The sequence below is a fragment of the Pygoscelis adeliae genome, unplaced genomic scaffold, assembly GCF_000699105.1.
Source record: "Pygoscelis adeliae isolate BGI_AS28 unplaced genomic scaffold, ASM69910v1 Scaffold232, whole genome shotgun sequence".
Lineage (NCBI taxonomy): Eukaryota > Metazoa > Chordata > Aves > Sphenisciformes > Spheniscidae > Pygoscelis > Pygoscelis adeliae.
Genome location: NW_008824473.1, coordinates 971,208 through 997,587, shown reverse-complemented (window position 1 = coordinate 997,587; position 26,380 = coordinate 971,208). Strand labels below are relative to the sequence as shown.

General features: G+C 34.9%; 1 protein-coding gene across 1 annotated transcript in view; it reads right to left on the bottom strand.

Annotated features, from left to right (window-relative positions):
* The window catches only part of ANKS1B (ankyrin repeat and sterile alpha motif domain containing 1B), a 450,276-nt gene that overhangs the window by 374,589 nt on the left and 49,307 nt on the right, over nucleotides 1-26,380 (bottom strand). Inside the window, 3 exon segments of the mRNA XM_009321298.1 lie at nucleotides 5,871-6,167; nucleotides 16,773-16,929; nucleotides 21,021-21,101. Of these exon segments, the coding sequence (XP_009319573.1) occupies nucleotides 5,871-6,167; nucleotides 16,773-16,929; nucleotides 21,021-21,101 (535 nt within the window).

Here is a 26,380-nt window from a genome sequence, read left to right as displayed (position 1 = left end):
CCTGCCAGAGAAGAACACCAAAATAGGGGCTCAATCACAATTGATCACTCACTGTTTTGAGAAAAAAGGAATGTCTCTCTCACATTTGAATAGTCACTACAGTTGAACATATTCTGTCATATTTGAACATGCACCAGCAACATGTCCTTGCAGCAAAAAAGCTGACAGTATCCTGGGCTGCACTAGGAGGAGTGTTGCCAGCAGGTTGAGGGAGGTGACCTTCCTTTCTATTCACCACTGGTGAGGCCACACCTGGAGTACTCTGTCCAGTTCTGGTCTCCCCAGTACAAGATAGATACAGGGCTACTGGAGAGAGTCACTAAGATGATCAAAAGACTGAAGCATCTCTCCTATGAGGAAAGGCTGAAAGAGCTGGGACTGTTTAGCCTAGACAAGAGAAGGCTCACGGGGGATCACATCAATGTGTACAAATACCTGAAGGGATGGGTATAAAAAAGACTGAGCCAGGCTTGGTGGTGTCCAGTGACAGAAGAGGTAATGGGGAAAACCTGAAACACAGGAGGTTCTGTTTGAACATAAGGAAACACTTTTTTGCTGTGCAGGTGACTGAGGCCTGTTACAGGTTGCCCAGGAAGGTTGTAGAGTCTCAATCCTTGGAGATATTCAAAAGCTGTCTGGACATGGTCCTGGGCAACCTGTTCTAGGTGACTCTGCTTGAACAGAGTGATGACCTCCAGAGTTACCTTCCAACTTCAACCATTCTGTGATTCTGCCAGGGATAATAATTAGTGATGTATACACTAACAATGAAATCCACAGAGGTTCAAATGTTATAGGAGGCCTGAGCACTAAATTTTAGTCCTACTGAGGACAAACTGCAGAGATGGGAACCAGCTGCACCTTGACTAAATTTGTAGAGATCATTCTGTATTAATATTAACAAGGAACCTTTTTTAATGGAAAAAATGGACATACTTCAGTGACAACAGCTATCTAGAATCCATTGCCATGGCGTGATCTGAGACTGACAAAGATTAATGTGCCAGCATGCTGAATCAACAGCTTTGAAGACAAGGAAGAGGATCTATCCTCAGACTCCTCAGTTAAGGGGTGGAAAAGATCCTAATATGATAATTGTCAGAACTGGCAGCAGTCCTTTCTATTGATCAAAATTCCCCACTGGAGGAAAGCCAAGTAATATTTTCCTTGATGAAAGCATACATCTCGTAAGAAATGGAATGAAAACTATAATGAGAAGAGGAAATTTCCTGTAGATGTCTAAGGCAAACAAATCTATCTTGGGGCAACTTGAGAACCAGAAGATAGTTCTGTAACAATGAACCAAAGCTCTGCTATGCATAAAGGAGGTAGAGAAATTTAAGCCACCTACATACATAATTCATAGTGTTGGGAGAGGAATCCAAAGCCAAATGCCAGTTTTTTCATTTTATACTTTCTCGCTTCTTGGTCTGTTCTACTGTGATATTTCTTGTCATATCTGAACATGATCCTGAAATGCTTTACAGGCATTCTGCACTGCCCTGAATTCTGGGGCAGTCTTTGCTTTAAAACTCCAAGCTATCAGACAATGCTAATGAATGCCATATCCCAGAAATGAGGTATATATTACAGTCTGTTCAAAAGAGGAATTTGAAAGGCAGACCACATAAACAGTGGACTAGTCTGTCCACTATATAGGTGATTTTCTGAGCAAGAGTGGAAATATTACCACGAAACTGAAAGAAAATCAGTCTGGGAATATGGAGATTGAAAGCACACTTGTAAGATGCAGACGTGTAATCCTGCATGAGATGTCATGAAGAGGAATGCTGACGTAAATCTTAAAAGCTCTAGGCAGGATTTCATGGTAATAGTGAATAACTAACGAGTGAATTAGATCCCTCGACTCAAAAACTGTCCAGAAGGCAGAAATGTCCTTGTTACCAGAGTTCAACTACCAAACTCCATTTTAACACAGGGAAAATGCTGAGCCTCAGGATGAACAGGTCCAAAAGAAACTTGGAGGACTGGCTGAATAGATGAATATCTCTTTGTAAATGTACATGTGGACTACTACTTGAAGATAGAAATAATGTTGGGGTTTTTTTTTCTGATGCAATCGAGCATGTTAAAGAAATTGGAAGGATTAAAAAATGTAGTTGCAAATAATTTCTATATATCATGTAAGATATGCTAGAGTTTTTAGGTAGATCTTTTTCACTTGTAATGGTATACCTATGCACTAATATAATCTTGTTGTCTATACTACAACAAGCAAACTTAAGATTTATAGACAATATTTACTGCTTTACTTCCTGAAGCTTTCATTGCCTTGGATCATATTTTCCTGGTGAAGTGAACACTACCATTATATTTGGAAATCCTTCCACGGTGATATTTAATGCAAAAAATGCTGGTATTTTTTCATGAACACAGTGAGCTAAAGTCTGCTTGAGTTTGCATCAATGGATTTTATATTGATTCCCTGACATAAGTTTTCTGTATATCAAATATAGAGAATGATAGCACAAATTATGCCTAGCAAATAATAAAACAGTCCCTGCCCCAAGTAGCTTACAGCTAAATGCAGGTACAATGTCACAGCTGGACACACAAAGCAAGCAAGGGTAGAAGGACATGGTCAGTAGGAACACCAGGATACACAAATCAACTTGGCGTACAATTTGCAGGCTCACATAAAAGCATCAAGGGTTTTATTAATGAGAGATTTTTTTAACCATGTAAATATGCCAAAGCTTGTATTTAGGTCACTTGTCTAGTCCTCATTCATAGGCAGTTTACTATAGTTTTGATATGGATTTCTGACATAATCTGAAGGATGGAACAGTAGCTTTGCAAATTGATTCATGGAATATCTTCCATACATAGTGACAGCAAAAAGGAAAGGGCATAGCTCTTTGCAGAAGAACTACAGTGATAAGCAATGGAAATTGCCATCATTACTGGAACAGACAGGGAAGGCAAATAGGGATATATAAAAGTTGGATAAGTCGAAGGGGCCAAGTTTTTAAGGTATGTACAATTATAAAATTCCTTTTTACATGAAACACACTGAACTGTGCAGTATCTTATTTTACTGAGGGCCCAAAATCTATCACTCACTCAAAACCTGTGTATTTTTCATATGTTTCAATTTAAATGAAAACTTCAAAGCATAAAGAGATGAAGCAGATTTGTATTGCCCACTTCTAAATAATTTCAGATTGAAGGATATTGAATAGACCTGGGAAATGAATAAAATGTGTGATTAATCCAATCAAAAATTAAATGCTGTCTATTATTAGTTCAAATATTTGCTATGATTAAAAGTGCTCAGGGAGTACAGAAGACAAAGATAACATGGCTAAAGTAAACTTCCCATTTAAACAAATAAATATTTACAATTACAGAGTGATAGCAGATAGGCTACTTCTATAATTGTCTCTCCACATTCTGAGAGCTCTTTACTGCTGATAAGCTGAATTTATTTAACATGTATGAATGTGTACAATTTTTATTTTCCAGATGGGATTATACTTTGTATATTGTTCTGTCCCAATCAGTGATGCAGAGCAATTTAATTAATATTAAAAGAGCTGAGTTCAGTTTTAAGTAACAGGCTGATACGGTATGCTCTGCTCAGTTTAATAAGCTGCCAGTAATCATCAGCAAAGAATTTTTCAGAGGTTATAGAAGTAATAAGTTAACAATATGTACAGAGCCAACTTGCCAATATGCTAAGATGCTGAATGAAAAGGAACATATTGATGGAGAATATGTATATCAGCGAGAAAATAAATAAATGATATTTCCTTATGGCAAGTAGGACAAACACAGAAGAAACAAGATTACCCAGTGCAGAAAATAAAATAAAATAAAATAAAATAAAATAAAATAAAATAATCCCCCCATCTAAGAATAACGACAAAAAATAAGAATATAAATTACTTAAAACAAATTAGAACAAAAAAAAAGTCCTAGAATTTTAGTGTAGATGGCAAACAGATCACCGTTACAAAAAGAATCTCTCATTTCTTAAAAGAAGATTCTACAAAATTTGCAGCCACTGTATTTTTTAAAGACCAGCGAAAAACTTTTGGTATAACTATAGATAGAAATGGCTTAGGAGAATTCACAGTAGTGCTAAAATTATCCAGATTACATAAGAGGAAGAACACATTTCATAAACGCATTGTGTAATATTCAACCCTCATGTAACCATCAATTTGTAAGTTGCCATGACAGAGACTATTTTTCTTCAATTATTCTATTTCTTAAGCATCAATTCAGGCATCAGTTCAGTTTCTTTCTGACTTTTTCCTCATCATTTGCTAGAGATAGATGAGAAATTATACATTCAGAAACATGTATTCGAGGGTTCTGTTATGTGTTGCTTTAGCATTAAACTTTTCTAAATTACTGAAGATGTAGTAATAGTAAAGGACAGCTGAAACAAAAGAGCTGTTTGCATTAACCTTTGCAAGTGTATCACTTTCTAGTAAAGAAACTCAAAAGCAAATTAAATTGGAAGCATAATGGTAGGCAAATACACAAGTAAGCAAACCACAGAAAAAAAGTTTGAAATAGTTTGAAGCAAGTAATAATGCTAACTCAAAAGAAACTAGAGCTAATAAAAGTAGTGAAATAATTTTACCACATTTTCATTTTGAAGGCATTTGAGAATATCCTTTTTTAATCTTAAAATATGTTAATATTTTCTGTTTTGCTTTGTTGGGTTTTTTTAATCTATCTTTTCTTTCCCATTTCACATTCTTTTCCTCAAAAGTTGAAAAACATGACCTTGATGGAAGAATCCAGAAATAACAAAAGTGCATGGAACCCAGGTGCAATCTTTCTATATAAAAGGGAATTACATGTACAAAGGTGTTTGATTAAATGCACCTAAAGCTTAAAATGGTTATAAAACTTAGTCAAAGTTTAGGCAAAGTTCACACAATTTATTAAATCACCTATTGGTAAGAATGCCTGGACGTGACTCTAAAAAAGATGTAATTATGTTTGGTTGGTTGGTTTATCTGAAAATAGATATAAAGCTGAAACAAGAAGGCTACTTGAAATCTGAAGATAAAATACACTTTAAACTCAAATACAGTGCCGTCAATCAAATCAAGAGAAATCATAAGACTGAGGCCAGACTTCACACATAACAGAATCAGGTCGTCTGTAATTAAAAGGCTTGGACACTTTCCACTACAAAGAATTGGACATAAAATTTACTGCTGCTGTATCTTGTATCTGTCCTCATCTATGTCTCTTTTATTTAAAGTTACCCCTTTTACACCATTATAATTTACTGTGCATAGAACTAGATGCACCAAACAGCTAACAGGTTAGAGTCAGTAGCTGCAAGAGTGTATTGCTATAGAGTTTTCTTTTAGATTTATACAACAAGTGTTTAGAAAAGCAGAAAATCAAGATTATTATTACTTAGTAACTTTGGGTTGAAAATGAGATAACCCTGAGAAAATGAGTTCTCAGTCAAACATTGTTTCAGATTGCTATGACCATTAAGGGCCATAGCTTTAGCAAGTCAGCTTAGTATCATTAAAGCCAATGTTGTAAAAAGAAAATATATATACACCTCCATGAATGGTTGATATGAGTTGTGTATCTACATGTCTCAAGACAAGATTAAAATATACACTCAGCTTTGAAGACATGTATCTTTCTTGAGTTATCCCTTTGAACACATAATTTGGATCATAAAAAATAAATCTGTATGATATATCACCTTGCAGCATTTCTAACAAAGTAAATGCAAGTGTATTTTAAAAGAAAAAATGTAAGAAGTTATTTCATTTGAATCATATTCTAATGATAAAAGAAAGTAAGGAAAGAAAGGAAGAAAGGAGGAAAGGAAGAAGGGAAGAAAGAAATTACACACTAACTTGGCAGCTGACATCCATTCCAGCCTCCAGAAGCACCTGTACAACAGCTTTGTGGCCATTACGTGCAGCAAGATGCAAAGGAGTGTGTTTTCTTGTATTACAGTTCATCAGGTTTGGATATGCTTTGATGATCATTTTTACAACACGCAGACGTCCATAAAGTGCTGCCAGATCCAGAGGTGTTTCTAGTTTGTTGTTCCTTATTGTAGGGTCTGTTAGCTCTTCTAACAGAACAGCAACTACTTCTGAATGACCATATTGAGCCGCACAATGCAGTGCTGTTTCATTTTCATTGTTCTGTAAAAAAAAACCCCAAAGCTTCAGAAATGCATGTTTAATCACATAATAGAACTGCTCTGCTTCTATAAACTCCCTCCATGAGATCACTACACAGGCAGGGCTTACAATATAATGTATGGTAATATATGTTAAATGCTTCAGAATGACTCCACTAAAATTTTACTAATAATACATTAATACTTCAGCTTTGTGGCTCTCAAGCAGATCAGGTCCCTGTGTATCCACATTGTTCCAAATCCATTTTTAACAACATGCCCCAAAAAAACTTGTTGCTCATGATATGCCGAAATATGAAACCCTTCTTGATTCAACTGTTTCTGAAATCATAGTTGAGTCCTTCTCTTAGAAATACTCTGACATTTACCTTAAGTCTCTCTTCTCAGTATAACTGGTTTTAAATCATAGCAGTTTGTTATTAGAGTAGTGAAATTACAAACTGTGTAATGAAAATGTATCAGGCACAAGGCTAGTTTCATATATCACTATAAAAGTTACTATCAAGACAACAATCAAAGCTTGGAAGAAGGCAAAATAGCAACTGTAGGTATTAGAAAGACTTATCATATCACATAAGTAGCTAGTCTTTCCAGGGCTCCAGGGAGATGTACGTGTGCATTTTAAGGCATATGAGTATTTGTATGCTGTGGATTAAATAAGTTTTTGCTTTATAAAGCAATGCCCCCCAAGTCTTTCCCCAAACACTATTTAATAATCTTAATAATAAATAAAAACTGAGAATAAGCAGTATCTTCTTTAATTGTTTTCTTCCAGTTCTGCCTGTATACTTGCAAACCCAAACAGACAAATAACTTCAGGCAGAGAGGAAGGAAATAATTTACAGAGCTCTCTGAATTCTATATGCCATCTATGTTACTACTATATCTTATGTAGTCTCTATGAAACCTTAAAATAGACTAGACTATAAATTTTTAAAGTATGTACATTGAATGCCTCTTCTGATATATGATTTATAGAATTTTGTGAGTTTTGAAAATGTTGTAAAAGTAGAAAGCCAATAAGCTAATGTGTCATATAAAGAAATAAAAAGTTACTGTAAATTCAGAAAAGATACTAGAGAAGGGTAGAAATATAATTCTAAAGAAAGGAGAAGAGATAAATCTGAATCCATAGGCTGTATTTCTCAAGGAAACAACTGAAGAAAGTTCTGGGGACAGAGAACTGAAAATAGAAAAGAAGATGTGTCTTTTGAAAGACAGAAAGGGTGAGAGAATCAGAGAAATGAGGCTTTGGCCTCTTACTCAAAAGCTAGCTAGGATAAGAAAATCCATGTTGCACAGTAATATCTAGAAAGATGGAAACGGGGAAAGCTTTTTTTTTCCTTTTTGGTAACAGTGTTTCTAATTCTATAATCAAGAACTTAAATCTTAGGTTTGTGGTTTTAAAAACATTGTTGTCATTTTCATCTCATCTTGTAATTTAAAACAACTCAGATGAACCTGGGAGACGGAAGAGACAGATCAATACATTCAGATAAATTAATGTTGCCGATAAACTCTTCAGGTGTCTGCAACACCACACAAGATCCCAGAGACTGGAATGTGTTTCCTGCTAAACTGCAAGACAGAAGCTGGAAAGTAGGAAGAGCCAGGTAGAAAGTGAGAATTTTCCATTGGCAGACATGACTTGATGACTAATAAGTATTTGAATCATCGTGCATTGTTCAGACCATCACGTGGTCTTTCTCTATTACATAGACCATAAATTCAGGTTAAAATATGTACTATCACAATACTACATGGCTGCAGTGATCTATCAACTACCTGTGATATGCTTTTTGTGCTCTAGTGACTTCTAATGTATCCTTTATCCAGGACTGGGCAAAGCAATTTTTTTATGTACAGTGGTATACCCACAAATAACAAGCATAGTTTATTAGAATTTATTTTTAGATTTTCAATATTTCATGGACAGAACTGCTTAGATGAACAGGCAATTGCAGTCTAATTTTGTGTACAATTACCACAATTAAGTATGAAAATCAGATAATTGCACATAAAATGGCCAATTATGGTAATTTGTGCCTACAGTTACTGTATTTACATATCCAATGGAAATAGTTACACAAAGAAATTAGATGTATAACTATATCCACATCCGTGAGGTAAATAGCAAAATACACGTTTACTATACAATTATCAAACAGATATATCTATCTATCCAGTATCTGCTTATGCTTGAATTTTTTTCAAGCATTTCTGGATAATATATAAAGTATCTGGAGTCTTGTGCCAATAGTCTAATATTGTAGTTTATAAGTATTCTGATTAAATTTTCAGAGAGACATAAAAATTAAATTGGCTATGGCCTTTTTCTCAAAACATGGTGACTGGCCAAAATTTCAGCCACAGATATAGACACATAGAGACCAACCAGTCCAAAACACTGCTGCTGTGCAGCAAACTGAAATTTGTTCCCTCTAAATAAAGAATATCCAACCGAATCTTCATGCAAGGGCATATTTACAGAAAAGTGTATTTTAAAACAGCATGGTGCATAAAAGCATCTGTAAATCTGAACAAAATGTTATTATTTTCAAATGAACATTGTTTAACATTTTTGTATGGTTTGTTCTTTGCATTTGCCAAATTAAAGCTACATTTCAGTTATTGACAAATGAAACTGATTCAAAATTAAAAGGAACTAGGTATCACTGAAATAAAATAGAAGAAACCAACCTGGATAAACATGATAATTAAATTACCTACACATATGTAGTCAGAACAGGCATTGTATATATTGTGTTATCAGAGCTGAGAGGTACTACGTAATTAAAACTTAATAATACAACATCCTTCCCTCTTTAAAATGTAAATTAACCAACTGAATTCAGGTATAAAAGACATAACGATTTTTAACTTTCAGAGAGAGAATTACAACTTGTTTAACTGCCCTCTAAGTTTATCCACTTTGACAATTTAGTACTACTTACATAAAATAAATCACCTTGGAAGCAAGAGGTTTTACTGAGGAGAGAGGACAGAGTTTTTAAGTAGGTTTTGACAGAGTCTGCCATCTTCAAATTTAGGAAAGGACGGAATGCCTACAGACAGACACAGTTGGTTCAGCATTCCCAGAGAGACCCCTAAGACAGAGGAGGCTATAACAGTGTATTTCCTGGAGACTGGAAGAAACATTATCTTTCTCTTCTTTCCCCTCATGGAAAGATGGACATGGATGTCTCAGTCAGCGTTACAAGCTTCCTCCTTAAGGCATTTGTTTATAGAAGACATACAGTAAGAATAAAAAAAACCGCAACATATGATGATATTTTAAGAGTTGAAGTTATGTGATATCCTTGATCCCCAAAATGCTGTTACTTCTGACTTGTCTTTTGTGCGGACAAAGCTAACCGAGGTGTTACTCTATTGATTTTAAGGTACTGTTTGTCCTCATATCTCTAAAACAGCTTATTATTTCAAAGAAATATTTGAAAGACATGAAAATTTATTCTTTAAGAAATTAGTAATAATTTAGTACTATTGCCTACATTTTCAGTCCCAAATATAAACAGTTGCTTCTGGAGTACAGAAAGTTTATGTGCTAACACTCATTGCCGTGAGCAGTTAACCTGCTATGAAAATACAAATGTCTGCATGCAAGTTACCATTGTGTGATTAGATCTCCAAATCTGATATCCAAGGGCTAAATAATGCATCTAGTGCTGAAGAAACAGACTAGAATGCTTTCAGAAATTATGCAAAACTAGTATAAAAGAGAAGTCCCTAATATTCCTAATTAATAATATTTTAAACAAGTAGTTATTCACATGGCCCAATGGACCTCTTTCAGAAATAAGGAAGGCATCTTACGATTCAGCTTTTAACCTTTTGTTATTTTCTTCTTCATCATTTGTTACATGGGTCTCTTTATGGGCATGGCTCTGACATTTTCTAACCACTCTCTGAGTCTGTTCTTTTCCACATACCGCCAGAACTCAGACTTCCGTTGCTGCAAACTGAATTGTGCCTTCACAGCATTGCATCTGGTCAGTACTGCAGGCTGTACTATGTCATTTAGCTACTGAGAACGCATGCCACTGCAAAATCTAGACCATCTATTAAGGTCTATTCATTAGAGGACAGATTAGCAAATATGTTATAGAGACAATTATTGTAGGTTGGCAGTCTGATAGTGAAGAGGTACAGGAAATATGAAGAGATTGAATGGCTCTTATGAATATTATATAGGTCCTTGTAAAGACACTATTAAACAGTGGGTATATTTAGGACTTCTACTGCATAGTTGGGTAGTTTAAAGCTCCTAAAGTCCATGCAAGTACTGTACAAGCAATAAAAACTATCAAGTAGTGATTTTACAGACCTTTCCAAAGAATGCTCAACTCTTCTATTATCTAAGCATTTTTATGATGAACTTGGAAAGGGAGACTTCCTATATCACTGAGCCATTTCTTTGTCACATAATCCCAATGTCAAGTAACTGAACAAGACAATATATCCAAGACAGAGAAAGGAATGATCTCCAGATGGTCTTACTTCATCTATTAAAACAGGAAGGCACTTTCCTGAGAAGTTCCACCAATATGTTAATCATTCTGAAAAAGTAAGGAAGTTTGCCTGATTGTTCAGCAAGTAGCATGTCACTATACTTAATTACAGTGGGAATTAAAGTGCTTTCTTGGATGTCTAGGGCAAAGGCTGAACAATGTTACAACAGAAACTCTAAACACAGCCAAGAATGAGGAGAGCTCTTGGGAACAATATTGTGACTTCATTGTCCATTCTTTTTGAGGAAGGGAATAGGTTTTTACATGGTACACAGATTTTTACAGTTTATGTGGAAAAATAGCTAATGATATCCTCCTTCTTATCACACGTCATCAATGAACCTGTCTAGTTTGAAAGTCATGAAAGAAATAAAAAGCCCATAAATTTCCTTATCAAATACTCTCTTAAACACAAAACCAAGCATTAGAATTTAGGCATCCCTAGTATTTCCAGATATATTTTCAAAACTGATTTAAAAATCAAAGCATTTAAGACAAGACTAAATATTTTCCTTTTTTGTTCTGCTACAACTGTAATTGTACACAGACGAAAAATTATTCACAACTTTGCTTGCATTCAAAAATGTAGAAACCTCAGAGTTCATACCTATTAGGTATTTAAAAGAAGCTGTATATTGTATCACTGGATGTGTTTCTCTAACTTTGCTGGGGTTTTTTTAAGACCTACCATTCCTGATTGAATTTTTTCTTTACTGCATGCTACCCTGCTCCATTTCTACTTTTTTCCTTCTCAGTGCAGTTTAAGCCTCTGTATTCTAATCCCTAATGAACATTCCAGTACCGAGTGGTGTCCCTCAAGGGTCTGTACTGGGACCAATACTATTTAATATCATCATCAATGACATAGTGGGATTGAGGGCACCCTCAGCAAGTTTGTGGATGACACCAAGTTGAGTGGTGCAGTAGATACACTAGAGGGAAGGGATGCCATCCAGAAGCACATTGACAGGCTTGAGAAGTGGGCCTGTGTGAACCTCATGAAGTTCAACAAGGCCAAGTGCAAGGTCCTGCACCTGGGTCGGGGCAATCCCTGATACCAGTACAGACTGGGGGATGAACTGATTAAGAGCAGCCCTGCAGAGCAGGACTTGGGGATACAGGTGGATGAAAAATTGGATACGAGCTGGCAATGTGCGCTTGCAGCCGAGAAAGCCAATCATATCCTGGGCTGCATCAAAAGAAGCGTGGCCAGCAGGTTGAGGGAGGTGATTCTCCCCCTCTACTCTGCTCTGGTGAGACCCCATCTGCAGTACTGCATCCAGTTCTGGGGTCCCCAGCACAAGACAGACATGGACCTGTTAGAGCAGGTCCAGAGGAGGGCCATTAAAAATGATCAGGGGTCTGGAACACCTCTGTTATGAAGAACAACTGAGAAAGTTGGGGTTGTTCAGCCTGGAATGGAAAGGGGAGGGTTCCGGGGAGACCTTTTGCAGCCTTTCAATATTGAAAGCCCCCCCCCCAACAAGGGGGCTTGTAAGAAAGATGGGGAGAGACTTTTCATGAGGGCCTGTAGTGACAGGACAAGGGGCAATGGTTTTAAACTGGAAGAGGTAGATTTAGATTGGATATAAGGAAGAAATTTTTTATGATGAGGGTGGTGAGACTTTGGAACAGGTTGCCCAGAGAAGTTCTGGATGCTCCATCATTGGAAGTGTTCGAAGTCAGGTTGGACAGGACTTTGAGCAACCTGATCTAGTAAAAGATGTCCCTATCCATGACAAGGGGGTTGGACTAGATGATCTTTGAAGGTCTCTTCTGACCCAAACCGTTCTATGATTCTATGATTCTATAATTCTATGAACATGTTCTAATGAATATCTTTATCATATCAGAACAATATGATGACAAATAAAGATGCCATTGTCCCATAATTTAGATAATATTTGGATTTAGATAGCAATATTTTTTCAAAAAGACATTTTTTCTAAAAGTTATTGGGAAAAATTCTGCTGCAAATTACCCACTGTAAATCAAAATCAAACCTACTGAATTCCCATTGAAATTCACCTTTACTTATGTGGAAACAAAATAAAAAAGTAATTCTGTAATTTGATTGACTACTTTGAATACATGTTTTCTTCAAATTTATTGCTGCAATTGGCTCAAATCAAAAAGATCATCAGCACATTTTTTTCTTCTAAAAAGGGTATAATAAGAGTTGGAACGGAAATTCAGAAATTGATCCACATGTAGTCTCTAATTTAAGGGGAGGGGGGGAATATCAAATGCAGAACATGAAAATAATTGTTTTTGCAGGCTACTTTGGAACTGAATTGTACTTCTGGAAGTCCCTGAGGTGTCACTGAGAGAAGCATGTCACTGAGAAGATATCAAAATGTGCTTCATTTTGATGATTTGGGGTAGACAGTAAATATGTTAGATGTTAGGTATTTCCATACTATGAACGCAACCTGAACTGTTTTCCTTCTCATTTCAGAGGAAGTGTCAAACGACATTAAGGAAATATGAGTGTTTTTTATGACAATTAAAATTTGATGCACAGAAAAATTCTACGGTACATTAAATACATAAATGTAAGGAAAAAGTGCTATGTGCATAAAGAAAAACAGGCAGAATCACAAAACATAGAACAACATCAACGAGAAATTTCAGAAGTATTCACATTTTTTCCTGTAAATGTTTTACTATTCATATTCTATCAATATATATTAAAAATATATTTTGAACTTGATATTTATTCCTGATGTCATTCACCTTTTTTGCATGTGATTTCCTGCACTAATACCAAACACTACATATTGACCTATGTGTGGCTGTTATTTATTATAATTTTTTCATAGATTAGGATTTCTTATCAATTATGTAATTTTATGATGAGTTGCCATAATAAATGTTTGTGCTATCCAGATGTCTTTACATAAACAAACATGTAAGTAGTCTGACTGTTAACAGCACACCTTTTCATTATATTTGGTATTAATTTACTAACAAATCTTGATCTCATACTACCTACTTGATCTTTATTCTATTTATAATTTACATATTTTCAAGTCTTCATCAATGAAGTTTAAACACTTACATGTTTTGTAATTTCACCATATTTTGTAATTTAAAACATATATCATGCATGTCAACTAAGACACCTGTATTAAACATTGATAGAATTATTCTTACATAATTGTTATGTTGTAACCATTTTCTGTGTGTAGAGTTGCCGGTCTACATTCCACCAGCCCCATAAAATAATTGTCATTTAACTGTTTGCCTCTGTATTGGTTTTTTTCAATTTTATGTAATGGGAACAGTAGGGGGCATTCAGAGCTTTAGATGCTGGATATGGCTGGATATGATCCTATGATCATATCTGCATTGTAAATGTGTAGAATGCAGTTCCATTAATTTACAGTATACCATATTAAATCCATTAATTCATGTAATATACCTTTATGCATCATGAGCTTCTCATTTACTTTGTTGTGTTCATTACTTTCACTTAAGTTTTTAGAAGCATTTCTTTTACGTAGAATTTTAATAAAATAGATGAAAAGCAAAGATGTGTTACAAATTAGTTGCAACAATTTTTAAATAATGAACAAAATTATTTTCTTAAACTGAAAGCACATACATTCTTAATGTGATCCTTACCAAAAAAACCCCAGGAAAACAAGTCTGACTTGAGTATATTATTTGCTGTGGTGAAAAAGTGTCAGGAAAAATGGCTATCCTTCTCGCCAACTCTCAGAAGAAAAAAGAAGGAAGAAAAATAGCCCAGGTTTTCTTCTAAGCTGTAGCTTCAGCTCTGATCTGAGAGAAGCTATGAGGAGCCACCTGCCTTATACAGCCTATCAGCAAATAAGCAAAAGCCTCAGAAACCTACAGACTCATAAGAATGTACAATAGGTATTAGGGTGAGGATGCCACTCTGGTGTTATTTGAGGATATGTGGGTGGAGATGGCTTTATATCAACATGGCATTTCCCTCATTCCATGATATGGATAATATTCTCCTGTGTAGACTGCTAATTAGCACGGGAAAGTCAGTGCCAGAAAAGTAGTCCTACTAAAGTTCCACCTACTAAAGCTGGCCACTGTCTAGAGTGGAACACCAGGGCATTTACAAGGTCAGAAGAACTGTGTATGTATGAGTTTAACTTCAAAGTTTAATATGATCAAGACTCCCTTAAGAGACTTAAGGTCCAATGCTTCTTGTGAGGATTGCTCACACATTTTCCATTACAAAGCTTTTGGGTAAAACACATAAACAGCAGGAGATCTAATGATGAGACCTTTTTTGAGTCAGTGGGGTATAGAATCAGATGCATCCCTGCTTATTTGCTCCAGCGATCAAACCAGAGAGACTGGACAGCACACCTAATCAAGCTTGAGAATATTCTAGAAGTTTCGTTGTATATGTGGGATTGGGAAGAAGTAGGTTTGAATTTACATTTCTCTTTCTCATCATACTGAAATACCTTTTTCACTATACCTCTCTCTGAAGTTCCTGCATAGCTTCCAGTTTTCTGTCAGTAGAGTACAAGGAATCTCTTAAAGCAAATGGATAACATGCAATCAGAAAGTTGCTTTTTAATTTTGTTGCAGAAATAAAACCGAAAAAAACCTTCTCCTTGACAAAAGGTAATCCTACAATTCAACTGGTCTCATTCTACACGCAACAGCTGATGAGAATGAGAAACTCGGAGAAACTCCTAATCTGCAACTCAAACCACAGAATGACAAGTTTGGGGTTTTGTACTTTTTCTTGGATGAGCCAGGGTATTATAGGATTTCCCAGAAGACTGTCACATGAGCATATTTTATTACTTTATTTTCCTATATTTCTTGCACTAATACTTGATATTTGTATCATAGTTACTGTATGGATTCCAATGGCTAAGTGTGTAACCTCAAATATCAAATAGATTATTCAAGGAATGGCATCTCACACTGGTTAAGTGTTTGCAATTTAGGTCTAACATTTCTTATTTTCTCACAGTTTGCCTTCCCGCCACACTAACGTAGACACTGAGAGTGCAGTTCATGTGTTCAATTTGAGGTGCTGTAGGGTACCCTATCTGGAGTCCCTCAGCCACTCCACAAAGACATGGAAATTCTGAGCATCCTCTGTCATACCTTCAGGCCCACGCAGATGTCTCAGTTACTGCAGGGCCTTAGAAGGTACGGGATTTCTGCGTTTGGGCAAATGAATCCTGCCTTACTTTTGGTCACCTGAATAACCCTGTTGGCTCCTGTTATTACACTAACTAGACCGCTGTGGAATAAAACAGTGCATATACAGGCAATGTAGACACTAAAATTTAGATCTGAATCTGGAGCTGACTCCCACCTTTACATTCCAATAACTTCCTGATTACCCTGGCAAATTCAATAGCTTATGGTTACTACTCATACTTCACAGCCTACTTCCAGTCTTCAAGCAGTTCAGCTGACTATAGATGGTGTCAGATTTTAATTGCCTTCTTTCTATTTCTAAATACTAACCCTACAAATGGACCATATAAGAATATACAGAATGAAAACAGAAGGTGTGCCGTACGTTTGACAACAGAATGCAACGTATTTATCCTGCCCTTACCCACTGTAATACTCTTATCATTTTTTGCTAGTATTTATGTGTCCTTTCTGCTGCACATGCATACATGCAGTCCATCTGGTTTGTCATTTATCTCTGCATATCAGTTCATTCACAGTACACTCAAAATATACCAAGAATATTAATTTTATCTCACAGTTTTTCAGGAATTTAATACCTAATAAAGTTAAAAAGACACAGAATTTATGCAAATTTACACCAATATATGTAAGATGCATAGTTAGAGTATGTCTTCATAAGATCTTTCAGAAACAAGCAGAAGGTTTTTTCATACTTTTTAAATCTAATATCCTTTAGGTCAGTGTCCATCCAGAAGATATCTGGTATGCTTATATTGGAAGATTTTATCAGTCTTGGAGAAGAAATTACTGAAACAATGGAAAACAGATTTTTTTTTTTTTAATTTAGCTATAAATTTGCCAGACCTAAAGAATATGTGCTGCTCTTTTCTGATGATGTACACAAATATTTTTTATCACTTCACCTGTTCATTCACTCTGGAGTGTGATGGCCCATGATGGATGAGAATCTTCACAATGTCTACATCTCCTCTCCAAGCAGCCAAGTGAATAGGAAAATAACCTTTATTATCTGCCACATTAGTTGATGCTTCATATTGAAGTAATTTGAGAACTATATCCCTGGAAAACAGGAAGTAAATCTAAAAATTTACAGGAAGCTTATTTTATTAAGTTTTTACATGAACATATATATTACCAAAATTTTTACCCTGAATAATAGAAAAAATTCCTGTATTTCAAGTGAAGCTGCTACAAAAATGAAGACCAATCATTTCTAAGAATGAAATAGCTAGTAAAACATAGCCAAAATGTTATTCATTGTAAAGATTCTTACTTCTTATGAATACTCATCAACAATATTATCATCAGTTCTCTGAATCTGTTTCTTTCAACAGGATGGCCATGGAATCATTTTTAGATTTTGCCAGTCAAGGCCACGTGCATGTCCCTCAAGACAAACCTTCCAGGCACTAAAGGCAGAGAAGTATTCCTATCCCCATCATTGCTGAGTTCTGGAGGCAGGGAGACCAGAGGGTAGCTTTATGGACATGGTTCTTGCAGTAAGTTTTAAAAGTAACAGGTTTTCTTCTTTAAGGCATTATCTCAAAGAGTTCTTTTGGAGGAAACAATGTAATGATGATCTAGTTAGATATATACTATCTTCTGTGGAATGACTGCTTCTATTTTCATTTCCCACACCCAGCTTCCTGAGAGCAGTGAGGAAAAAAGTGATTTTTATTATTTTAATTCTTATTATATTCCTTTCAGTATTTTCAGTGTGGCTTATCATACATTAAATGAAAGATTAGTATAAGCTGGTATATTGCATCCCTGATTTTTAAGCAGTCTCCTGTACTTAACTTCAAAGGTTAAACTTAAAAATCAGCTGTGTGGTATGATCATTGGTTATCAAGTATGTCAAGAAGTAAATAACTTCTGTTTTATCTCTCTATTTGTCTTCTCACAGTTTGACACAGTCAGGCCTCATTAGTTATTAAGTTAATAGCATCTATGATCCAGTGTTGGCAGTTCTATGCACATTTTTGCTGAATATGGAAACACTGTCTCTTACCAATTTTGCTCAAAAAATGGAGGGGGTGGTGGAAGAAGCTCGGTGCAACCTATGTTATGACTATAAACAAAGGCCTTGACTACAAATTAAGACAGCAGGTAAATCCCAAGGCAATTGTTCTCCCGACCTTGATGGAACCTTATTTAATCGCCTATTGAGAGGAAAATGTGGCAAGTAAGAGTGAAAAGAAACTCCCAATTGTCTCCAGAAGAAATCATAGAGATACTGGGGTCATCACATCTAAGCTTTGAGGGAGACTTTAAGCTGGATTTTACTTACTCCTGACAAGGTCAAATAACATGAAAACAACCAAGAAAGAGCAGCTCTGCTACAGAATCTTTTTAGTACAAATAAGGTTTGAGAGACTTCTCATGTCATAATGGTCTTGCAGTAGATGGTCTAATGAAGGCTAGAGATAACAGAGTAGTTTGAAAGGGACAAAAATCAAAGGAAACAGAAATTGAAATATGTGGGTGAAAAACAGCCAAAAACCCTTCCACAAGTGAAATCTATAGATAATGATATACAACAACTATTGGGAAGAGTCTGTTGCAAGATTCAAACTACAAAATAGAACCTAGGTCTCCTTAATTCTTCAAGAATGCCCTGAACCATCACACTTCTCTAGGGTAAGTCTTTTTTAGTGCTCTGTCAGAACTTTTTCATTTTGTAGAAATAAATTTCAGAGAGGAGAAGAATGAGAGTCCTTAGCCCAGTAACATTACTGGGCTAAGTAAAATTACTTAGGGAGACTGAGATTCAAGTCCCTGCCCCAGATATGATTTAATTACTTATATAAAGCAGAACAGTTTCAAAAGGAAAGAGAACTATCCCAGAACAACCAAGGAGGAGGGAATTCATCACATACAATGATCAAGCAGAAACTTGAACACTGGCGTCCAACAAGTGTCCCAGCCACAAAGTATTGGTTGGGTCATTAAGTCTTATGTTCTCACTTTTCCTGAAAAACTTTGAAATCTCTCAAGTTCATCCTAATGTAAAGTGTGAAAAATTAAAACCCCAAAAGTTTTCAAAGGACAAGAACTTCTCCTAAGTGGGAAGGCTCTCGTGTCAACCCAATATTGATTTTGAATATCAAGTTTCAAATCTGAAACAGAGTGTAAAGCTATTTATTTGTTATTTGTGGTGACTAACGAAATTACAACCACCAGGTGTCTGTCCAATTCTCTTGCTGACAGTGCTACCATTGTAGCAGGATCAGTATGACGGCTTGGATAGCAGGTCCTGAACCATCATGATTTTAATGAAATAACTCATGATGTATTTCAGTTTACTTTACTATAACAAGCTATAAATGTAATGTCAGTAACTGCTACTTACCCTACTGTGAGGGTAAGGGGTCATAGCAGCCAGTGGCCATTATGACCTTTACAAAAGCTGCAGTTTTATCTGCTGCTGTACATAACTCCACATCTTGAAGTTCTCTCTGACTTCAGCAGAAGTTTGGCCAACACTGTCTCTGAAAATGCTATTTGGCTTTTGTATGTTTTGGGATTTTATAGTTTATATTGCTAGGATTCACTTGAAATCTCTGATAGATTCAGCGTTTATACAGCAATATTTTTACTTTGCTGGGTAACTATTGGTTTATAGTCAGTGTCAAACATACTAAAAACAGTTTTCGTCTATTTAAAACCAGTAATCTTTGCAAGCTAAGGCTTGGGCATTTGTCAGTCAGAATGTGCAATGGCACAAGAAACAAACCATAAACTATAAACAAGAGAAATGTGATTTTCTCCCTTTTTAAAAAAAGGCTGAGTTTATTAGACCATATTAAGGACTTAGACCTAATTCCATGGAGGAAAAATATATTAATGGATGATTCTGAATCTTGCTACAGAACTGAAATTTTGGAAAATGCACAATATCAGGTTTAACAGTATTTTAACTTCATTTATTTATTCAGAAACAGAATATCCTATATTCACCAAAAGATTGATCTGGTCTAAAGAAAATACGCAGGTTTCTAGAACACAATTAAAGATACATCCTAAAGTTTTAATTTTTCCAAGGAAGAATGCAAAAATTGCTAAACGAGTAAACTAAACATATAATTATTATGGATTCATATGTTATCTTATGGACAGTCCAAAATCACATTAAAGTTAGTGCAAATCACTCTCAGTTTCAGTTGGTTTTCAGTTCCTTATCTCCCACAGAGGAATAACCCAAAGCCTTATGTCAAAATTTTCCTTAGTGAAAATCCAGACAGTGTTAACACCATCAGTTTACAAACAAGATAGCTGGACTGCATTAAGTGGGGCAGCTCTTACACTGGTTACAGTGGGGTCCATCCCACTAGAACTTAGACCTCATTAAAAGCTTTCTTTCGTGTTCTGCCTTAATAACAACATGGAGTTGGCAGCATAATACAATGCAGGTAACGTAGCAAGGGGCAACAAGTAATAACAGAGGTAACACAGAACAAATTACAAGGTGTAATAACAAAATACGTAGCAAGTTTCCAGTTTTTTCCTGACATGTCAATGCCTTAAAGAGTTCACCTGCCCTGGTATGCCCGTGCAGTACGCCTCAGTGGGGATTTTGCCGGCTTTCCCCAAGCTTGTTGAGACACGCATGTGGTAACTTGGATGGACAGCAGAGAGGGAAAAGATACAAGGTCCCATAGCCTTTTTTGTCTGCTTTCAAGTGTATAACTACTAAATATTCTTATCATGCTACTTTTACTTTGATAATGATTAATCTATACTGTTTTGTTCCACAATAGTTTTCTTAAACATTCAATGCACTATACATTTGTACATACACACACACAAGTTACTACTAAATTTTCTGCTGTAATTTCCCACCAGCTAAAAAGTACTAGAGCCACCACTAGCAATAACAATAATAAATTTATTCAAAATCAAGCAAGAATTTGGAAGAACCAGTTTAGAATCAATAACTTCTAAACCGCATTTCCCATTTTTTATTACTACATGCTGATATCGATGACAGTGTCAAAAATTCTTATATTAATACATCCCATGGAAAATAAGATTATTTTAGTAAGACAGGGTTTGTCACCTTTCTGTGAAAATCTCAGTGCTATGCTACATATTTTTAAGTTACGCAGTTAAATACCATTCTACATAAAAACTAAAGGTGAGGCACTTACTTGTGTCCGTTTAAAGCTGCATGATGTAAAGCAGTATAGCCTGAACTGTCTGTGCAGTTTATATTTGGTCCTCGCCAGATGCTGCGAATAAAGCACAATTGTAAAGTTATCTTTTTGGCTTTGCAAGTACAGAAATGTCAGAAATTCAATGTATAAATAATCTAAAGATCACTGCCACAAGTGTGATTAAACTTTAAGAGACAAATTATCTTGAAAAGAACTTAAAACATCATGTTGATAGCAATATAACTTATTTATAAAAATAATTTCACACATTCATCTTTACAGCAGTCATGAACTTTACGTAGGGCAGTCTCAAAGACTAATAACTATTCTGTCATTTCAATTAGATCTGGTCTCCCAGTATTACTGTGGTAATTACACTGAGGTTATAATCTGATTTTCACTACTTTTTTCACAAGTATATATTAACTGACTTTAGGTCAGTTAATCTAGATTCATACAAACGTAAGATTAGTGAGATCCAATCATATCCTTTAAAAGAGACAGTAAATCTATTCTTTTTACTCGGCCCAATATTTTAGCTCCCACTTTAACCAATTATATTTTTAAATAAATTACATATATATAAAACAAAAGTTTAATAAATGATGTTTCTCTTTTTTTTTGTTATCTTTCTGTATTTTACAGCATTTATTTTACAGTCTGCTTCATTATATGTCCCATGTAACCAGTTTCACGATCTATTATGGACCATTCACAAAACAGTAAAGGAGATTTTTTATTTCAAAGTAGAAAAATGAGACTGCTAATCTACCAAAAAAAAAAAAAACAACCCAAAAACACCCAAACCTGGAAATTGGATACCAGAGGCATATTGAGTACCTGCAGGTTTTCTGCTAACTGACTACATTTGAAGCTGACTGTATCCTTTGTGGAAGCAATTTTCTACCTATTTTTTTATTCCGTAACACATTTTTCAATCATTAGTACTAAAACTTCTAGGACACAAGATTATGAGTCCTCAATTACAGTCTGTTTTCTTCAGCTTCTAATACAGTGTTAAACAGTCATTGGCAAGCAATATTTTCCCTTCATACCTTAGAATCAAGTGCTGCAGTTTAAAGAAAATAATCTGAAGCTAATAGGTAAAACGAGTTTCTCACACAAAAGAGACATTTTTCATGACCTACATCAATAAAATGACGTTATGCTTAACATATGCTTTTTAAGAATTCTTTACTACTGAATCTGTATTTTATTACCAATGGAATACTGGTGTTGCAGACTGGTCTCTTTTTCATTGTGTATATTTGAATGATTAATTAGCTCATAAATTTAAACTGTTGTTTTCCCATAAGTAATATCGCATGCATACAGAATTATTTGTGTGACACATTTGTGTTCTGCAGTGAGTGTAATTCTACGTAGTGCTGGGTACCTCACCTCTCCCTGAAATTTAATTTCTTGGAAGAACAGTTCTGAAATATTTTCTTCAGTGCAAAGAAGCAAACAATGAAGTAATTTTTTTTTAATATGCTCAGAAGCCTACAGATGTTCTTTTCTACAGAAGGCAACTGCCAGCTATAAAAGTCACTCTAATCTGTCCAATTAGAAGAAATTATTTTAACTTCATGAATAATAACTTTTCCATAATAGACAGATGTTATGTATATGGCAAAGACAGGCTGTCTTTATCTATTGGAAAGAAAGAAGTCCTTGTCTATTGATACTCTATAACCTCTTTTATACTTTTGCATAATGCTTTATTAGTTATCTTCTTATTTATTGGATTCTACTTTCTTCGTTTGATTTGTACCAGCTTATAGGAGAATGAAGCATAAAATTGAAAGTGGTATAGAAAGTCATATCTTAAATATTAAAATAAATACATAAATGACCAGAATATTAATTGATTTGGTTTTGCTTGCTTGCTTGGTTTACAGTTGTTAGGATTTGCCTGTTGGTGTTTTTTTCAAAATGCAAGGGATCCATGAGTTCATATATTATTCATGATGCATTAGGCCTTTAAAAAAAAAAAAATTAAAAAAAAACAAACAAACAAAACCCAACCAAAACCTAGTTCTTTTCTCCGCTAATTTTCTCCTTTAATCCAGGCACTCTTTAATGCATTGTTGTACTTCCTGACCCTGGTCTTAGGAAATATTTTTCAACTGAAACTATACTGAATTTTTTTTTTTTAAACTGAAACTTTATTAATGAGTATATAAATGCACCTATGTGAAGCTTCTCAGGACACTCAGGCTGGGAGACAAAGGACAAAGGAGAGCGAGTAAATCCTGATGACTCAGAGAGATGAGACAGGATGGACAGACTAATCACTGTCAGCTCCCAAACAGTACAGAAAGACATGCTCAAAATCAGAATTTGGTTATCAAACTAAAGAACACAGGAGACATGAGCAGGACTCGGCTGCAGGCATTTCTTTTCCCTTGGGCCAGTGCAGAAATCCCCTCCTAGGAGGTCTTGCATTACTGCAGTATTGCAACATTATTTCCTACAAAATGAATGCAGGTTTGGTATATACAATGGCTATTTATGCTTTAATAACTGACAATCAAATTCAGATTGGAAAGTCTGCAAATAAATTCCCAGCTCTGGTGAACAGTTCATCTAAAGCTCTTCTCTTGTAATCAGAATACAGCAAGGCAAAAGCATAGTGGTGTATTAGCTCTGTAAAAAAGCATCTAATTTTATAGAAAAGTGAGGTGGAGAAAGAGAGAAAGCCTATAGAGCCCTTCTTTGGCATCATAAACACATACAATATATGAGCAATTCTCAAACATACTGATTTATCTGTGTATTAAAACACTTCAATAGTTACTGTGAAAGCAACACTAAGAAGAACTTAGAACAAAAAAAATTACCATTCAACCTCCAGAAAAGAAGATTTTGACAGAAGATTAGCAGCTCTTTAGATTACTGTTAATATTGAATGTTCTCAAAACATGTTTCTCCTAATTCTTTGATGCAGTCAATAATCAAGCTGCTTAATTTTACATACATTAGTAAGTTAGGAATTTTTTTTCCCATGTACATCAGTAAATTAGGACAATCTTTCTATCACTTAATGAATTTTAAGAAAGTAATTGAACCTACTTTTTGTGCAAAACATCAGTTTTCAGCCAATGATGAATTAAAACTCTCAATTAAAACAAGATTATCAATTAGTTTCTTCCATTATAACTTGCCAAAGTGAGGCACAAAGAAACTGAAGTTTGTTATGCTGCTTACACTATTGCCAAAAGCAGAAGGACCTTATTACAGTTTGCTCTCACTGTGAACAAAGAATATTGACCTTTTGAACTCTTGTCAAATATTAATTGGAAATACTCCTTACTTGGTAAGAAAATTAACATTTTTTCTTTTTTATGAGCTGAAGATAATTACATATAAAGAGTAGCATTTCGAAAGTGATATGAAAATGGCAGACTAAAGAAAAAGATGGTTAGTTGACTGATTCGTTATTTTGTTATGTTTTTTGCTCTATGCAAAAAAATAATTGTGAAGTGGTATTGTTACACACATATGAACGCAAAAGCAAGGAAATCAGAAGTTCATTCAGCTAATCTTCATCACACAGGCACACTCCCTATCAACAGTACAGGAACCATGAATACCTGCACAGAATGTCCATCACAACCTTGAATCTGTTTCCATCACATTTCCCCTCTGTACATATACTTTCATTATATTATTTCATTATTATTATATTATTATTTTGTTATTATTTAATTACCCATGCACTAATATTTATGGTCTTTATATGGTAGTTTTGCCAAGATGAAAAGAAAATATTTTGGTAAAACAAAATTATTTTTTTTTTTTAAAAAGCTGTAGAAAGCTGCCTGATGACATCAATGTCTGCCCATAGGTTTCACTTAAACCTTATCTGACAACTGAGTGGTAACTCTTCGGAATTTATTTCTTCTCTGTAAGGAAGCGGCAAGGAAGAGGATGATACTGTCTGGATAGAATCAGTTCCTCCAGACGAGATGGACAGAGCATGGTGTTCATGCCTGCATATTTTAGGGTCTAAACCCTCTTGAGGGCTGAGAGAGGCTTAGCACATGCCTAGTCCTCACCCCTCCCACTCCTCTCCCCACCTTCTTTCCCAGGTCTTCAGTATCTTTGGGAGCTCTTCCTAGAGACCCCCTGGCTCTTCAGGGCTGTAGAAGTAGTGAATCTCATCTTGCCAGGTCAGTTTTAATAGTGGGAAATCCTAAGCTTCATCCTGTTCCCATTGATGTCGGTGGCAAACACCAAGCAGCTCAGATACATCTAGTTCCCTTATTGTTCCTGTGTTCCATAGAATAAATACGTATTACAGGAATTTGTGTTGTTCTGAGCCAAAATCTTCCAAAATTTCCATGTTTATTGTTGTTAATCTGACAGGAATACATTGCCTGAAGTTATTAGAGCACATAGCCAGGCTCTTATATTTATTAGTGCTCTGCCTACATTCATACACATTTTCAGTCATGTAAACAGCTTATACAAAATATATGGACAATTTTACAGAGCATTTTTGAAAATGCAAACTTTTACACAATAATATGTATCATCAATTATTCAGACATAAGATAATAATGTTACTTATTGTGAACAGCAGCAAAATAGCTCCCATTCTCTATTTTATGCACAAATAAATCAAATTGACAACCATGTTACTGTAACCTGTATAACTTAATAATGTTACTTAGCAAATATAGAAGTGTTTCATTTTAGTAAATGTGATTTTTTTTTCCTACAGATTCCTCTTTGATGGAATCCAGTGTTATATAAGATATATTATCCTGTAAAAAGAATGTATGTCTTTTTCATGTATGGTTTTACCTATTATTTACACTACTTTGCTGAATTTGAGCTTCATTTTCAAATTACTTAAAGGAAAGTAAATTTAAATATTTGCCTTCAGTGACAGTGGGAAAAAACCCTTTTAGAAAGTCACATTTTAAAGCATAATAAATAATTAATAAATAATAATAAGGTACTCAAAAGTTGTACATGGAAAAACAACATCAAAAAAATGCATTCTAGGATTCTTTTTGAGCAAGTGCAGCTATAGGTCTTAAATTGACAAAAGTAGATGATGTCTTGAGTAAGGCTATCTTAGATCTTCTTTTTAGTATTAAAAACAGCTGTTGCATGCAGCAACTGAGAGTTAAAAATTCAAAATGAAAATAATCATAATAAATAATTTTTATTGGTTTTTATTTTAAAAAAATAAAAAGAAGGGCAGAGAAATTATACATTCAATTAATATTAACTGTATTTTTAAAGCTTATTGTCCATATAATTCCAATTGTTTATTTAAGTGTTTTGTTGTATCAGTGTGAAATGTGACTCAAAAACATTCCATTTTTGAATGTGCAGAA